Source organism: Eriocheir sinensis, chromosome 22, assembly GCF_024679095.1.
Source record: "Eriocheir sinensis breed Jianghai 21 chromosome 22, ASM2467909v1, whole genome shotgun sequence".
In the NCBI taxonomy this organism is placed as follows: Eukaryota; Metazoa; Arthropoda; class Malacostraca; order Decapoda; family Varunidae; genus Eriocheir; species Eriocheir sinensis.
The window spans coordinates 15,365,336-15,382,182 of NC_066530.1; the positions used below are offsets into that span (position 1 = coordinate 15,365,336).

General features: G+C 44.8%; 1 protein-coding gene across 7 annotated transcripts in view; it reads left to right on the forward strand.

The window, feature by feature from the left end:
* Nucleotides 1-323: 323 nt before the first annotated feature.
* LOC127002130 (integumentary mucin C.1-like) overlaps nt 324-16,847 on the forward strand; it is a 29,494-nt gene continuing 12,970 nt past the window's right edge. For 4 of the 7 annotated variants that reach the window (XM_050867716.1, XM_050867719.1, XM_050867720.1 and 1 more), the window contains exons 1-3: nt 329-411; nt 1,954-2,185; nt 16,645-16,756. In XM_050867716.1, coding sequence (XP_050723673.1) covers nt 2,114-2,185; nt 16,645-16,756 — 184 coding nt within the window. In that variant the 5' untranslated portion in view covers nt 329-411; nt 1,954-2,113. Of the gene's footprint in view, nt 412-1,953; nt 2,186-3,316; nt 3,510-3,678; nt 3,835-5,597; nt 6,024-6,105; nt 6,220-8,598; nt 8,713-9,409; nt 9,527-10,473; nt 10,588-11,034; nt 13,318-16,644; nt 16,757-16,847 lie in introns of those variants that run through there. The other 3 variants (XR_007755760.1, XR_007755761.1, XM_050867718.1) reach the window with 3 other exon arrangements.

Below are 16,847 nucleotides of genomic sequence, written 5' to 3' on the forward strand. Positions count from 1 at the left end.
TCTCTCTCTCTCTCTCTCTCTCTCTCTCTCTCTCTCTCTCTCTCTCTCCACCTTAAGGTGGAAAGTCATTTTTACGATTGAAAATATCAATTTTTTTAAAATCTCCGTATGAACTAGCGCGGCTAGTGCCGAGGTAATGCGCCGCACTGCCAAGCGTTAGAGCGTCATGGTGCCCTTTAATTAAATACCTACTACCCTACGCACGGGGAATTTGAACATATATACTGTCACTTCTCTTTGTGTATCTTCTATTTGCATCTTCTTTTCCGATTTTTTTGCGATTATATGTAAGTATGGTACTGTATGATAGTCTCTCCACATCCCCACGCGGGAAGACAGTGAGTGAGTGTGTAGCGGAGAGGCAGTATTGATTTTGTGGAGCGGGAGGGTACACGCGCTCTGCACTCACACGTGGGTTTCTTTTTGGCCTGCTTATACCGTCTTCCAGTGGGTTTTCAGACTCTATGGGGAAGCGGAAAGCAAAGGCAGTGAAGTGGAGTGAGGCTGCAAAGAAACGTATGAAGGTGTATCTACTTCGAGGAAAATCAATTGTGAGCACTCCTTCCCCGTAGCAGTGACCTGAGATGACCTGCAAGAGCTTCCTTGGAAATCTGACCTCTTGAACATTATCAGAAGAGTTAGATAAGGAACGAGACATAGTTGTGTTGTGCTAGAAAACATCTCTGTACCGTACATTGTCACCTAAACATAAAAGTGCGTTTTTCTCAAAATGAAATTTTTAACGTAAAGAATTATTTAACTCGACTTGTATTGGGACGATTTTTATTTATTTATTTTTTTTTTAATTTTTTTTTCAGCATAATACTCAGAAAAGAATGATCTACAAAACTACATATTGAGATTCGTTTATGTCGAAGTTTGTAGGATCTGATTTTTTTTTTTCTTTTTTTTCCGGTAGTTTTTACAGAAAAAAAATTACCGCTTGAATTGATTTTGTTTTGTGCACTTATTATTTGCGATATACAAATGATAATATGCAGTATTGTTCCGTTGGGTGTCTTTTAAATCTCATATAAAGGATATTCCTTTACTTGGAATAGTTTTCCGGGAATAAGAATTTTTTGAGCATATGTAAAACTTAAAAAAAAAAAATCAATTTTTATGAAAATTATATCAGGGGTACCTCACAGTCTAGTGTTTAAACTATAAAAAAATCATTAGTCTAGACGAAAAATTACGCCCGCAGATCAAAATGTCCGAACACGACCGTAAAAATGACTTTCCCCCTTAATTAAGCTGATCCTTTTCCTTAAAGAAAAAAGAAAGTCGATTCCTCCCCCCTTTGGTCAAATAATCTTTTCCTGACCCACAACTGAGCTGCCCTGTCACCGAGTCATCCTCCCATAAATCACTGGCACTTTAATGTGTCTTATCTTTTACTCCTATCTTATCTTACCATAAAGCCCGGAGTTCTGACGTCTGGCACATTATTATTGACTTACTCGAGTACTCAGCCCCCCGCCCCCCCCTCCTTCCAGCCCCAATTCCTTCATTCTCAGCAGGTTTGTCAGCTTACTAGATCACTTGATAATAATTCACCTTTGGCTTGTTACCGTAAATATTTTCAACCAAAGGGCGCGTAGGCAGGATGAAGGTTGATTTGGAATGAGTTAAAGGTCGCTAAGAGATACCCGTTTTATTTCCTCAGACCGCCTCAGCTTAGGAACTGATCTCGTAACTTTTGATTGAACTTAAAGATTCTGGAGTCTGCAGTGTGACTGCTAAGGATCATTTGTCATCAGTTACTTGTTTCCTGCTGATATATATATTATATATGTATATATATATATATATATATATATATATATATATATATATATATATATATATATATATATATATATATTACCCACCTAGACAGGAACACATATTTTTAGTGAAGTTCCTGCCTCTTATCACTTCCTGTGCCTTTATCTTAATTTTTTCTCACAGCCTAGATAGCACATTCTTCACGCCTATAATCCCAAACAAAATGGCCCACTCATGACCTTGGAGATTAGAGGCATGCTGAGCTACTTCGCTCCCCTCGGCCCCAGCGTGCGGGTCCCGTATCTGTCACAGGAGGCAAAGAGGCTCGTTCCCTGCCGCCGCCATGCCACCGCTGCTGCGCTTCCTGGCGGTGTTCTTGCTGCTCGCCGCCTCCCTCGCCCACTCTCTGCCTCAGGTGAATAGTCCGTCAGTCGGCCCAGTCAGTCGTCCTTGCTTCGTGAAGGATCAGTCTTTGCCTGAAGCATAAAAGTTATAATGACATTTTCAATGTGGTTAACTTATTTCCAGTGTGGTCTTCTAAATATGTTTCCCAAATGTGACCTGAAAATGTGGAACAGCCCTGAGGCTGTACGAGGACGTAAAGGAGAGAAGGGAATGTGCTGCAAAATATTGTCATTAAAAACCTTTCTAGTGGAAAAAGTAACCAGGATGACATTTGATTATTAGGGACAATAAAAGGGACACATAGGAAGCGTTACAGACTGTCACAACGGGGATGTCACACTCCCTTTACTGTGAAGTGAAGGATTCGCGACCTGGCGAACCCACAACACGATCCGCTGACTATGTTCGCTCAATCAAGTGTCGGTGCTATAGTGTATTCAGTATTATACGATTTTTGCAGTAAGTAATGTTTTCTATTCCCTAGTAGTAAAAATTGGCTTCTGACCCTGTTAACTAGTAATACTCTCCAGGATGTGACAGTCCACTCGTAACTCGCCGGCCCGTTAGGAGGGCAAAAATGCTCCCTCCCTGCGCGGGGGAGCACGGCGATCGAGATCGAGCCGACGAGTCGGTCTGTCGACGACTTGTGATTCTTCTCCTGGGGGATAATGTATAGGCATTTACAAATTTAGTGACTAGTAGTTTGACAAAATGATATACATATGATATGAAAATAGGTTAGTTTCACGCTCATGGTGCCTGATAGAGTAGAGAGAGAACACGATTGTAACCTACACCAGAAGAATCAGAAAAGCCTGCAGATTCCGGAATCGTTTTGAAACAGGTGATCCGATGGAAAGCAGCAGAGTACTATAGAGTTGAAAGGAAGTGCAAGAAAATGTTTATTCGCTGCCTTATTTAGCCCGCATTTTCATGTATCTGTTTTTACATAATTGTTACGAATGTTTGCCAGTGTGATGCAGCATTTTCTCAGGGTGACGATGGTGGCCTCAGTTTTCTTAATGAACGGTGGTGTCAGGACACAGGGTGGGAGTGAGGTGTGTGAGTCGTCAGTTTGGATGAACTGGACACTGTCATGGCCGCCGTGGTGGGCTGCAGCTCTCCTCTCTCCCATGATCAGGATGGCCCGAGCCGAAACGCAGACTTTACCTTCGCGGACAAGACGAGGGTGCTGGCCAGCAGGGTTTCAGGCCGTGACCTGACGCGACCTCGGCGACACTCTTCGTCACGCAGGCTCGTGTACCACCATGAAGGCTCGGGGAGGCTGGGACACAGGGCCGAGAGGGACGCGGACAGGCCTGGGACTGATTCCGGTGAGCTGGTTTGTTTTGTTCTCGCCTTTATTGCAAGGTTAAACGACTGGAAGCATGTCATTGGCGGGCCCTTCCCACGCATGTCTCTTTGTATGACGATAACGAAGGAAGGAAAAGTTAATTGGCGAGCTATGCTTAATAATAATCGTATGTATGTCGATTTTTACAGTGAGACTCAGCAGAAGAAAACGTGCACCGTGTCCTGGGAGTGGAAAATGTCCAGATGACCAAACTCCCTTTATGTGTCAGAGTGGCTGTACCATTTGTGCCGTGCAGAACTGCGACGGCTATGATGACTGTCCGGGTGGAGACGACGAGCAGCAATGTGAGAGAGAGAGAGAGAGAGAGAGAGAGAGAGAGAGAGCATCAAACCCCATTTCTCTCATACTGCTAAGTAGCCTACTATCTCTTACACACACACACACACACACACACACACACACACACACACACACACACACACGGTGCAAAGGGAAGCATTGTGATGAAACCAAATGCTTGTCAGAAGACGTGCGCTGCGATGGCGTAGACGTAGAGCGAGGACTGTGTGGACAAGACAGGGGAACAGAACTGTCCAAATGAGTACAAAACAGATGCGCGACGGAATGTTGGGAATGAGAGGGGAATAGAAGTCATGGAGGCAGGCGCAGAGAAGTAGGAAATGTTGGAAAAGTATTATTAGGAAAGGGTTCATGAAGGGTTTGGTAAAAGCGGTACACCATAATAAAAACAGACTGAAACGGGCTAATGGGAAGGAAACTGAGCGGTGGAAGAGATTTAGTGGGTCCTAATAAAGGGCTTGGGGAGTGTGGGTGTGCTTAAGAATGCAGACGGGCGTTGGGAAGGTAATGGGAAGTGGAAAATAGGAAAGGGTTTGATGTAGGGCGTGGGAAAGGTTGGGGTGCTTGAGAGGGTTAAGGTGAGGGAGCTGAGAGGTTATTGAAAAAGGGGTAAACTGTGTAAGTGTGAAAGGTGCAAATGAAGCCGGGCTGGGGAGGGTTGGTGTAATGATTAAGGGCCGCTTTCACAGTCACTTCGTTTGTTTTGATCGTTACCAATGGCGGCGATCGACGCTATAGTTTTCCACGTGAAACTGGCCTTTGGGGTATTGGCGGCTGCGGAGGAAGCGAGAGGTGTTGAGAGTGTGTGGCAAGGTGCGGGGCTAGGCTAACCCCGCAGCCGCCACTACCCCATCGTCCAGTTTTACGTGGAAATACTATAGCGGCGATAACAGCCATTGGTAACGATCAAAGTAAACAAAACTACTGTGAAAGCGGCCCTAAGACTGGATGTGGATGGGTACTAAGGGGGCCTGTTTGACTGATGTCCTTTGTTAATTTCTCTCCCGCTCTGTATCTTCGTTACTTCACTACCGAGCTTTTGGCCATGGTTCTTTACTTCTTTATCCTCCAGCTTTTTTTCTTCATATTTTTTTCCTCTTTATCCTCGTCAGTTAAATGTTCAGTGTGGAAGCAACTGTACATTTCCTGATAGTTAACCCCTCCGCTGCGATTGGCACGGATTTGGCTTTCACTGGTAGCCTGGCAACATATTATAGTCCCAGGTCTTTTTCTGCCCCTGTGGTGGATAGTTAGTGTTTCCCATGTGGTATTGATGTGCTGGATATCCCTCCCAAGATGCAGGACTTTACATTTTTCTTCACTGAATTGTAGCAGCCACTTTTTGTTCCACTCCTGTTGCTTGGTGACGTCTTCTGGTAGGAAATCCGCAGTCAAGTGGTTAATCTCCTTCGCCTAGTGACTCCGACTTTCTAGACCTCACCCTCACCTTAACCCTCTCAAGCACCCCAACCTTTCCCACGCCCTACATCAGTCCCTTTCCTATTTTCCACTTCCCATTACCTTCTCAACGCCCGTCTGCATTCTTAAGCACACCCACACTCCCCAAGCCCTTTATCAGGACCCACTAAACCTTTTCCACCGCTCAGTTTCCTTCCCATTAACCCATTTCAGTCTGTTTTTTATTATGGTGTACCGCTCTTACCAAACCCTTCCACGCCGATATTCGTTAGTGCTGTGTATCACTCTGACTTTTGATATTGTTGAAGTTGTTTTTTCCTGTGTGTAGGTACGTGTCCACCGCCGACGTTCACCTGTAATAACGGCATATGTGTTGCGAGGTGTGACGGCATCCCTGAATGTCCCGACGGTGCTGATGAAGACAACTGTGCTACTACCCCCACCACCACTCCTACTACTACTACTACTACTACTACTACTACTACTACTACTACTACTACTACTACTACTACTACTACTACTACTACTACTACTACACCCACTACTACTACTACTACTACTACTACTACTACTACTACTACTACTACTACCACTCCCACTACTACTACTACTCCCACTACTACTACTACTACTCCCACTACTACTACTACTACTACTACTACTACTACTACTCCCACTACCACTACTACTACTCCCACTACCACCACTACTACCACCACCACCACCACCACCACTACAACTACTCCTCCTCCTGGTGAGTGATGTTATTCCCTTCTCTCCTTGTTACTAATACAACCCCTGCCCTGCCCCTGCCTGACTTTATGCTATTTATACAGAGTGTGGTGCTGGTCAGTGGCAGTGTGAGGACGGCAGCTGCATCGATAACCAGGACCGCTGCGATGGCTACCTTCAATGCTGGGACGGCTCGGATGAGGAAAACTGTCCACCTAGTGAGTAGCAAAGACCATGGACTAGGACATCCTCCAAAGCAGTGTTCTTCAATCTTTTATTGTAACCATGTTTTATGCTTCCCCCCACCCCTATACCTGTACCATTTAAAGCCTCTTAATAGTGATATTAGCTCTGTGCCTTCTCTCACTTTGTATGTATCTATTTGTGATTGAGTGGCGTCCCATTTCGATGTGTGTGCCGCAGAGTATTCCAAAGTGTGGGTCACATCCCATTATTGCATTGCAAGCACAACACTCCCTGGATTGTTTCTTCCGAAGTTGGTGATGAAATACCAGACCTGAAGGTTCACATCTCAGGCCACTTTCACACAAAGTCACCGCTGGGGGTATATACAGGAGGCAAGGGAGTGCTTCAAGCCTAACAAAGACACTCCTGTGTCCTCACTTTCCATTTCCCTATCGTCTTATCAACACGAGAGAGTAGTTACTCATAGTGTTCCTGCTATGGTTGTCAGTCGAAAGAATGGCGTCAAATGAGGAGATTCTTTTCTTTGGTTTGGTGGCCAAGCAAGAGAAAAGACGCCCTTGAAAGAAACGAATGCATGTGGATCAAATTCTAGATCCTACACTAGTGCTTCTTCTCTAGAGGATTCAGAGAATGGTGATGACCTCCATGAAATGTTGGCTGCTGAACAGAGTGAAAAACCTGTTGTGGGTTTGACAGATGGTAAGTGTGAGGTTCTGATATTGTGTGAAAATGGCCCAATGCAGCTCTCACTTGGCCACTGCTGGCGGCAAGTAGTTACCTCCCATAGTTTTCAATGGCGCCTTTCATATAAGGTCACTGCAGTTACCTGGTGGAGGTCTTTGCTAGGCTTGCAGCACCCTTTCGCCTCCCATAGGATACATGCACATAACTGGGAGTGGCATATGTCCGTTTTGGTAATGGTCTACCCACCTACTCCCTGAGTGGGTGTAAACCCCAAAATGTTTTGAGAATATAGTTTCCAAATTAGTCATGAGGGAAATTCTTTAAACAGTTTTTGTAGGCTGCAGTGAGAAAGGTTGAAGAACTCTGCTCCGGTGTTCCGAAGCCCAAGTGGGGCACGAAATTGTACTGTTGGTGGATTGTTCTTCGCCGACCCTGAGCTCCAAGCTTTGGTGCCGCGGTAACGATGCCAGCTCTTCTCTGTTGGTATTCTTGTAGCGGCAGCCTAGGCCACTACAGCGAAAACCAACCGCGGCCCCTGGCTACAATGCCTACACGCGGTCATGGCCTCCACAACCGACACCGACCCTGCCCTAACGTGCCCCTCCACGATGTCTGACGACGACGCTGCGCAGGGCGTGGCCAGCCTCCATGCCCCCACCGTCACCAGCGACAGTCTGACCCACCAGCTCACGGCTCTTATCACTAAGCTACGAACAGAGGTCAACACGCTCAGGGAGGACATCAGGAACCAACGCAGTCACTCCGGGGTCACCAATTGTGGCGGCAGCCTAGGCCGCTACGGAGCGGACAAAGCATGGCCAGCAGCGACAGCGGCAAATACCCGAGGTGTACCTCGTACTTGGTCACTCCGGGGTCACCAATTGTAGCGGCAGCCTAGGCCGCTACAGCGAAAACCAAACATTTCTGTTTGTGTGTTTTCGAGGCAGCATACGTTGTACCAGCTACAACGTATGCTGCCTCGAAAACACACAAACAGAAATGTTTGGTTTTCGCTGTAGCGGCCTAGGCTGCCGCTACATTCTCCTCTTCTTTTTCCTTCTTAGTATTTCTTTTTGGACACATGGAAAAATGGAGGAACAGGAAACCTGTTAGCTCGTTACAAGGTTGCCCGCTCTAGTGATATGATATGCTCGATATTTATTTCATGTCTGCACAGCAGATCAAAGTATCTTGGTACGTGTACATTCAATTTACTCTTGTTGCAACAAAGTAACAGCTGATGCCTCAGCAGGAAGGTTCTTCCAATGGGAAATGGCTTGGTTTGAGAAGCAAAACCTGCCTATGTCTGTATTGCATTGCCTTGCTTGGACAGGTAGACCGGTGTTTCTGGTTTTTGAGTCGGTTTGTAGCTCAATAAACATGGTGTGGTCGAAGTTACTGAAGTTCTTCAAGTACTTAAAGACCTGAATCGTTTCATCATCGTCGTCATAAGCACTTTTTTCTCTTCTGATTATTATTATTGCTTTTGTAATTATTGTTATTATTGTGATTGTTGTATTGATAATCATTGGAACAGATGCCGGGTTGATATAAAGAATTTAGGCTAATACATTATATAATTGACAAATTCTTTAGAACTTCAAGTTAACCAGTGATGAGGTATTATTTACCCTTAATATGTCGGCCTCAACTTGTTGCTCATTGAACCCCTGCCCGGCCCTGCCTGACTGTGTGCTATTACGCAGGCTGTGGTGCTGGTCAGTGGCAGTGTGAGGACGGCGGCTGCATCAGTAACCAGGACCGCTGCGATGGCTACCTTCAGTGCTGGGACGGCTCGGATGAGGAAAACTGTCCACCTAGTGAGTATCAGTGACCATGGACTGGGGCAGCCTCCGGACCAGTGTTCTTCAAACTTCTCAATCTGACCCTATTGTATGCTTTACCCCCCCCATCATTGTCGGAGTCTTATCTTTTTCTCATTTTTTTCTGATATTATTATTATTATTATTATTATTATTATTATTATTATTATTATTATTATTATTATTATTATTATTATTATTATTGTTATTATTATTATAGTTATTATTGTCATTATCATTATCAACGTTAGGGTTGTTGCTATTGCTATTATTATTATTATTATCATCATCATTATCATTGTTAGACTATTGTTATTGTTGTTATTTTTATATATATTTTTAAATTTACGTATATATTTTTTTTTATTGCCATTATTGTTGGTTGTTATTTCATTTCTACTACTACTACTACTACTACTACTACTACTACTACTACTGCTGCTACTACTACTACTACTACTACTACTACTACTACTACTACTACTACTACTACTACTACTACTACTACTACATTAATGATACCTCCACCCATGTTTATTTTCCCGACACATAATCATGGAGGGCTCCATAGCTTGGAGGTCATTAGCCCCAACTCTGTTCGCTAATGACTGTGGCATCCAACCATATCACTACTACTACTACTACTACTACTACTACTACTACTACTACTACTACTACTATAACTACATCTCAGAGCGCTGCCACCACTGGGAGTTCAAGTGCCAGGATGGTTTGTGTATTGACGAAAGTCTACTCTGCAATGGTGACCGAGACTGCCCAGATGGCTCAGACGAGAGGAACTGCAAGCCACGTAAGACCCAGCACTGGTAACACACACACACACACACACACTGTTACTCAGTCTATAATCTTAATGTTCTCACCACGTTAACCATTCTCCCTTCCACAATAAGCATATATCATTTGCGAGTCAAGAAGTAGCTTACCTACTGTTGACGTTAGGCTAATGGGAAAGTAATTACCTGGTATTTCTCTATCCTCTCTTAGGTATCGGTATAGCATTAGCCATCATCTTACCATTACGCTCTTGTCTCAGAGGCCTGTTGATGAGGAGTATACTCATTTTATTTTCATCAGTACTTACCCGCACCCAGAGATGTTCCATATTACTGTCTCTTAGGGCCGCTTTCACAGTCACTTTGTTTGTTTTGAACGTTACCAATGGCGGCGATCGACACTATAGTTTTCCACGTGAAACTGACCTATGGGGCAGTGGCGGCTGCAGAGGAAGCGAGAGGTGTTGAGAGTGTGTGGCAAGGTGCGGGGCTAGGCTAACCCCGCAGCCGCCACTACCCCATCGGCCAGTTTTACGTAGAAATACTATAGCGGCGATAACAGCCATTGGTAACGATCAAAACAAACAAACTGATTGTGAAAGCGGCCCTCATTAGTGTTCTATCGATAAGCTGTACACAAGGTTTAAGACAATGGTGGAGTCTTTCACAATGTGAGCCAACACTATCTTTGTTGAGTTTAACGTCATCTCTGTCATGTTTAAAAATTAAATCAATATTCATTGTGTCATTGAATGTCCAGTTATAGCAAGTATACATCAAAATATGTTGTAACAAGGCATATAAATTTTTCAACTATATTTGAAACATATAACACTCTCTCTCTCTCTCTCTCTCTCTCTCTCTCTCTCTCTCTCTCTCTCTCTCTCTCTCTCTCTCTCTCTCTCTCTCTCTCTCTCTCTCTCTCTCTCTCTCTCACACACACACACACACACACATTCAGGAGTCTGCGGTGGCAATGAGTGGACGTGTCTCAGCGGCCAGTGCGTGCCCCTCACTGCTCCCTGCAACAACCATTACGACTGTTTTGATCGATCCGACGAGGAGAACTGCCCTTGTGAGTCCTCTTATACGCTGTTCACGTTAGCTGCCGTAGTAAGTCCCTCCTTTTTCCCCACTAAGGCCCATAGTCTCAACTGTTTTTTGCTCTCACAGCAGATATTTCCAAAGACCATAAAGATTAGTAGCTTTTTTATATATTTTTTTTAATTATTTCTCACGTTCATGGTGCAGAAGGCTTGTTAAACTGTTTCTATTGAGCTACCTTTGCAAATACTCACAACATCAATAAAAGCCTGATCAAATGTGGTTTTATATGCCCTGAAATGTTTGATAATATGAACCCTAGTATGCATCATTGCCGAGTCCACAAGTAGAATAGAAGCACGAGTATGTTTGTAACGCCAGCGAGTATAATGGAGAATTAGAAAGATCATGATATTTAGGTTCAACTTGATATGGTTACCCTTGCAAATAGGCCCCTCCCGCTTCCCTGTTTAGTGTTTATTATTGGCCCTGCAAATATTGGATGTATTGTATATACTCTTTGGTGTGTTTGTGATTTATTGGTCTCATAACTGTAGGCAGTGTTATGTCAGGGATTCATTTCTCTCCCTCTCCCTCTCACGGCGGAACAGCGAGCCGCCGGTCTATATACAGCTAAAGGAGGAGGCACCGCTGTAAGCCATAAGCCACCCACCCCATCACGACACTTGGCGGAGAGGCACTACTTGGCCCGACGGAGGCGGTGTGTGGCGGCAGGCGGGGAGCCTTGGGAAGATGATGAACTGTTCCGTAGTGCCGGTGTAGCGGGCCAGAAGCTCCCCCGGACGATAAGTTCTCAAAGCAACACCAACAGCCGACTCCTTCAGGCACAAAACTAAACAAGACACATCTATGCTTCCTGCAATTCTTGAGATGTTCTCCAGATCGTATACCCCAGCCAGCCAATCAACCAGACTGAGTCATCAGTCCACTCAGCGTCAGGCATTGTAACACGAGTCTCTGCTGGCTGGACGCGACGGCCCGACGTTTCGTTCATTCTCGGCTGTGTGCTGCACAACACACTAAACTAGCCACAGCTATGAGGTCTGCGGGGATCAGGAGATATGAAAGTGGCAGCGGGCATTTTGTATCTTCCTGCGCTGCCTTCTTTACTGTGAAAAAAAATTAAGCAACACCCGCCGTCTGCAGCTCTGGGCGTGGGGGGCCACGCATGCGCAGTTGTTGATATGGGAACTCCCTGTCCGCCACACCGGCTAATAGTGTGGTTGTGTGTGTGTGTTGGGGGGGGGGGGGGGGGGGTCAGCGTAGGGGATCCCCTTTTACAGCATTGCCGCGTGTCTCGTAGCCCGCGATGTAGAAATGTTCTAATATAAGTAAAACCTTGGCAAATATGATCAGCAAATATGCATACACATTTAATCTTAGTATTATAACATATGAAAGAACAATTTAGGGTAGGCGGTGGCTGAGTGGTTAGCGTGCTGGGGTCATATTCACGGCGCCATGGACAACGTCGGTTCGAATCCCCACGCTACCACCTGGGATTTTTCAGTCACCGCCGAGTGGTCTAAGACTCCCCACATGCTGTCCAGAAGACCACCCATCAACCCGGACTCTAGAAGAAACCGTCCAGTGAATCAAGAATGAGTTCCGGGGGGCAGCATGAGCCAAGCATAACTGGCGACACTATAAAAAAAATTGCCTGCGCCACGACGGGCTTGGGCCGACCATCTGGCCCCTGAAGAAAGCCTACCGGCGCAATAGGCTGGCGTGTAAAAAAAAAAATATTTTGGATAAGATATTTATAAGCATATAAAGAAATGTTGCATACATATTTTACAGTGCTGCTAAAAAAAATGCTATACTTATTATTGAGTTTCCCTTTCGTGTTGGGATGTGTAGGTTGTTCACAATTCTATTTGGATTACATCGTGAAGCAATGTACGTTAAAATAAGCTGTCATAAGTAAGAAAAAAATACATTCAAATCCTCGTGGATGTAACGTCACGAGAGAGAGAGAGAGAGAGAGAGAGAGAGAGAGAGAGAGAGAGAGAGAGAGAGAGAGAGCTTATCTTACCATAAAGCCACCAGTCACGACTCATAAGCATTATTAACTTACTCGAGCCTTCTACACACTTCCCCCCTCCCCCCGTACCTTCCAGCCCCAATTTCTTCATCCTTATCAGGTTTGTTGGCTTACCAGATCACATGACAATTCATCTTTGAGTTGTTACCATTTGTATTTTCAGCCAGAAATTAAGTACTGAGGGACGATGGAGGTTGAATTAGAAGTTATAGGTCGTCAACAAATGCCTAATTCGTTTCCTCACACCGCTTCAGCTTAGGAACTGATCTTGTAACTTTTAATTTACCGTATCGCAACGGCCATGGATCATGTGTCGTCACCGGGTACTTTCTTCCTGCTGTCAATCACGTTTCCCTGATATATAACCACCCAGATAGGAGCACATCTTTTTTCAACGTCCCTTCCTCCTATCACTTCTTCCGCCTTTATTTTCATTTTTTCTCACTGCCTAGAAAGCACATTCTTCATGCATTCCCGGCATATACTCCCTTCATAATGGCGCAACTCACGCCCCTACATATACGCTCAGAGCCACGCTGAGCCACTCCACTTCGCTCCCCTCGGCCCCAGCGTGCGGGTCCCGTGTCTGTTCACAGGAGGCAAATAGGCTCACTCTCTGCCGCCGCCATGCCGCCGCTGCGCCCCCTGGTGGTAGTCCTGCTGCTCGCCGCCTCCCTCGCCCACTGTCTACCTCAGGTGAATAGTCCGTCAGTCGCCCTTGCTTCGGGAAGGATGAGTTTGTACCTGAAGCATGATATGGATAACGCATGAGAGATATAATGACATTATCAATGTGATTAAGTTATTTCCAGTCTGGTACTCTTAAATTGTTTCCCAAGGATGACCTGAAAATGTGGAACAGCCCTGAGGCTGTACGAGGACGTAAAGGAGAGAAGGGAATGTGCTGCAAAATATTGAGTCATTATAAACCTTTTTAGTGGAAAACTGGAAATATTCGTAAAGTAACTGAGTTAAGACATTTGATCATAGGGGACAAAAGGACACCTAGGAATCGTCACAGACCGTCAAAACGGGGATGTCACACTCCCCTTGCTGTGAAACACCCCCTTATTTGCGAAGTGAAGGATCCGTGACCAAACGAACCCACAACACAACACGTAGAGATAATGGGAAAGAGCAAACGGCATAGCAGTCCACGAAGAATAGTTACGAAGAAAAGAAGAAGTATGGAAAAAGTAATGGCAGGAAGGAAATAATGGCCTTGTTAGATGAAGACAACTTAGCTCCTTAACGTGAAATATACAGCCGATCGATGCGAAGAGTCTTTGTCGCGTAAAATATCGACAGAAAACACAGAAATATACAGTACACACCGATCTCAGCTTAGCCTTTATTACACCCATTACATATCAGATAGAATGACCATACGAATTTTATATTATTCCTTACTAATTATTATACGTTGGCTGGGTTCAAACATTTACCTTTCCCCTTATACGTATGTAAAGAGAGTGAAGAATGGTGATAAACTTGTTCCTCTCACTGATGACCGAGGTGCTACGGAACGTCAATCTTCTCCACGCAGTGTCCTTGGCGTCTATTCATTACCCTTCTTATCACACTAACCTGCGTCTATGCATTTCCTTTCTTACCATTTTGCTTTCCCATCAGATTAGCCAATGTTATCATTAACCGTCACTCCAGATCAATTCGTCTACATATTTCTATCGCAGTCTTCCTCTTTGTCTCCCTAAATCTGTTTTGGCAGTCAAACATCAAACTTCCAGTGGCTCCTATCTCGATACCTGCCGATCAAAGTATACCTGTGAAAAGTTGTGTGTCCCCTTTCTTCATCCTTATCTCATTTTCTCTGGCGTCGACGCTCTCTTAGAGAAAATGGGCGTAGCGGTAACTCCTCGAAATTTTTATTGAGAAAAAAAATAAAAATATGAACGTTTTTTTTATTTTTCGTTCATTTTTTTTTCGCTCATTTTTTTTCGTTCATATTTTTATTTTTCGTTCATTTTTCTTTCTCCTAAACCGCTCAGCATTCTTTATTCTTCTGCATTCCTCTGACGTCCCCATTTTTTTTATTTTCACACTCTACCCTCATACACTGAAGTGTCACTGCTGTAGTGTATCCAGTGTTATAAGATTTTTGCAGTAAGTAATGTTTTCTTTTCCCTGTTAGTTAAGATGGGCATCAATTGGCTTCTGGCCCTGTTAGTAATACCCTCCAGAATGGGTAAGGGCTTCTTTCGTCATATAAGGGAGTGTCCACTCGTAGCCCGCTCAGCCAGCACTGTAGGTATATAAAAAGCGATGCCTTAGCTATGCCCTGCCCATTTACCGATTAGCTTCTCTCTTCTAACGGTCTGTTTATCCACAAGTTTCTCTTATATGAGAGGCCGCGCGTTGCGTTCAAAGTCCAGCAGTATTCTTTTCATCATATTTCTGTTAATTTTTAAGTTAGAACCTTCATTTGTCTTATATTGAGGTATGCAGGGGTAGATTGTAACATATTATTTGGCCGATATATGGAGTAACACTAATGTTAGTTAGTTAATACTATTTTTATATATTATTATGCTGAACTCTGAAACCGTTTTCTGGCACTAATTCGTTTCCAATACATAAATCAACAATGATAATAACCAATATGACCGTGCTCTGCCCCCCTCCCATCAGACAATAAGGTGATAGGCCTATTGTAAACAAACATTCACGGCAACTTATCAACTCTCCACTCACTCACCCTACACAATGCATGCATCGTTCTGTTTGTCTGTCTGGTTTTGCTTACTTGAAGAAGATGACGGTGTATGTTGCATAGTCTAATGTTTGTTTGTACTGTTATAGGAAGATAATAGCCACCGCGCCCCGGGCCGATGATACTAGCGAGCGTAAAGCGAAAATAAAAACTTTTTTCGCGGAACTTTCAACCCTAGCTCCATTTTCAGAAGGTGCTCCCATCCAAGTCTATGTTATTGAGGAAGGCTTAATGCTATCCGGCATAGACGCCATTTTGAAACATTGTTCTGAGGACACCTTTGGGCGCGGCCCCTCATATGGTGTAGCGTGGAGACCCGTGCATTGGGAGCTGATCCTCATGTTATCGGAGGAGAAAGCTTAGAACTGGGCATCTAGTGTCCAGCGCTGTGGGTTTCTTAGACCGCCTTCGGATTCTCACAAGAAAGAGATCTGGGCTGCTAGGGAGCCCTGCGCTATGAGTGGCTTAGATTGCCTCTTGGATAGAAGGAATCTTCCAGAAGTAGTCAACCAAGTTACCATATCGCCAAACATTCATAACAGATTTAGGTAAAAGGAAGAGTAAAGACGAGGATCTTGTTACTATCATAGTTATTCTCTCAAATGTTATTACTTTACAATACTATTTTTTCTGAGCCGACACTATTATCGGTTCTTTGTCCGTTGGCTGAGTAGATAGCGTGACGGTGCCGCGTCTAGGACGACGCGGGTTCACCCCCAGCTCGGTGCCACGAGCGGGAATTTTTCAGTCACCTCCGAGTGACCTGATAGTACCCACATGCTGTCCAGAAGCCCACCTATCAACCTGGACTCTAGATCATCTCTAAAAGAGGGTCAACGATGTGGTCCGGGGGGCAGCATGAGCCAGCAAAAAGGCGCCACTAGAAACACTTGCCTGAGCCACAGCGGGCTGGGCAGCCCAACCAAGAAAACCTACCGGCTCTCCAGGTGGAGACGTAAAAAAAAAAAAAGAATCAGGAGTCTTGTTTTTAAAATGATAGGATGAAAAGTAGTTGAGTACTATGGAGTCGAAGTGAAATAAGTGCAAGAAAATGTTTGTGATACTTTATTAACCCTTTAATTTCGTATGTTTGTTTTTACATAATTGTTACGAATGTTTGCCAGTGTGATGCAGCATTTTCTCAGGGTGACGATGGTGGCCTCAGTTTTCTTAATGAACGGTGGTGTCAGGACACAGGGTGGGAGTGAGGTGTGTGAGTCGTCAGTTTGGATGAACTGGACACTGTCATGGCCGCCGTGGTGGGCTGCAGCTCTCCTCTCTCCCATGGTCAGGATGGCCCGAGCCGAAACGCAGACTTTACCTTCGCGGACAAGACGAGGGTGCTGGCCAGCAGGGTGTCAGGCCGTGACCTGACGCGACCTCGGCGACAATCTTCGTCACAAGGTAAAGAGAACGGTACCTCCACACCGGCCGTTTCCCGCATGGTGTGACGTCACGCGTCGAGAGGTTGGTTGTGTGGCTGGTGGCGTGCGTA